Source organism: Phoca vitulina, unplaced genomic scaffold (assembly GCF_004348235.1).
Source record: "Phoca vitulina isolate PV1807 unplaced genomic scaffold, GSC_HSeal_1.0 scaffold4696, whole genome shotgun sequence".
In the NCBI taxonomy this organism is placed as follows: Eukaryota; Metazoa; Chordata; class Mammalia; order Carnivora; family Phocidae; genus Phoca; species Phoca vitulina.
The window spans coordinates 1-1,331 of record NW_022594378.1 but is presented as its reverse complement, the minus strand read 5'-3'; the positions used below and the strand labels follow the sequence as shown (position 1 = coordinate 1,331).

The 1,331-nt window shown below is 55.4% G+C and overlaps 1 protein-coding gene across 1 annotated transcript; it reads right to left on the bottom strand.

Annotated features, from left to right (window-relative positions):
- Positions 1 to 137: 137 nt before the first annotated feature.
- Positions 138 to 1,113, bottom strand: LOC116629841 (serine protease 38-like; the record flags this gene model as incomplete). Its single annotated transcript, XM_032400040.1, has 2 exons — positions 138 to 425; positions 951 to 1,113. Coding segments are annotated over 2 exons (451 nt in total), but the record flags the coding sequence as incomplete, so codon positions are not given.
- Between the last annotated feature and the right edge of the window lie 218 nt (positions 1,114 to 1,331).

Genomic DNA, 1,331 nt, shown 5'->3' with positions numbered 1-1,331 from the left:
AGAGGTATGGAAGGGGAGGGTCAGAAAGGACAGGAGAGGGAAGAGGAGACTATGCACCCCCATAACTGACAGAATTCTTTCTTTCCTGGAGTGACACAGAGCCATCGTCCTATGCAAGCTCCAATAAAGGAACTGACCCTTTAGTTATCTTACCTTGTGGGGAGATGAGTCCCCATCCTGTAGACCAGCAAGTAACATTATGAAGGTTCACATCTGGGGGTGCGATGCAGACAGGGAGCACAGAGTCAGAAAACACAATGCGAGATTTCAGCTGCACCAGGGCGATGTCACCTCCAACAGGGTGGTACACTTCATATGTAGGGTGCAAGATCACCTTGTTCACCTCAAACCACTGGGTGTGATTGCCTACAAACTTGAGGTTCACCAGGCCCACATATATATCAAACGCCTCAATGTTCTTGTCCCTGTGGGGACAGAGAACAAAGGTACAGTGACTTGAGCATCTTGCACCTGGGAAGCCTGGAGCATGGTGGCCTCAGTCTCCAGGCTCTCAGCCAGGATATGGAAAAGCAAGTTTCCAGCACACTGAGAACCTGGTTGTCTGGCAGAGAACTGTTCCCACAGAAGTCCCGACCTGGGCCAGTGGAGGATTCGGGGACTCATCATGACCTGCTGGTCAGCAACAGCCCAGGATGGTGAACTTGTCAGGTGTACAGTGAGCCGCCTATGAAGGTAGGTCTTTCCTCACCTCTCCTCCTGTGATGTGGCTCCTTGCCTCTCATCCTATGATGTGGCTCCACACCTATCTCAAAGAACCAATGGCCCTAAGGAGCCCTCAGCCCTGTGCAAGGAGAAGCTGCAGTGGATGGAGCTGTGTGCTGGGCCCCACTCTCTCCCATCCCTGAGAAGTCCCAGCTGGATGCAGCCCACCTGGTCGGTCCAGCAGCCCTGGACCTCCAAGGAAATGGCTTCTGGCACTGCCCACTCACCTATCGAAGCAGTGGGCTGCCGACAGGATCCAGTACTCGTCAATGATGGTCCCTCCACAGATGTGGAAGCCTCTGTAGTGCACGCTGACCTGCCATGGCCACTTCCTCTCCAGGGCATCCATGCCCCCCACAATCTTCCCCTGTATGTAACGATGGCCACAGGCTGAGGAGAAAGGGACAGAGCCTGTGAGTAGCAGCGGTGGCAGGGTGGGCTGGGTGCAGACACGGAGTGGTTGGGAGGTCTTGGGAAGGGGAGGACCAGAAAGGGCAGGACGGGGGAGAGGAAGGGAGAGCATGGGAGGGGAGAGGTACGGAAGGGGAGGGTCAGAAAGGGCAGGAGAGGGGAAAGGAAGGGAGAGCATGGGAGGGGAAGTAAGGAAG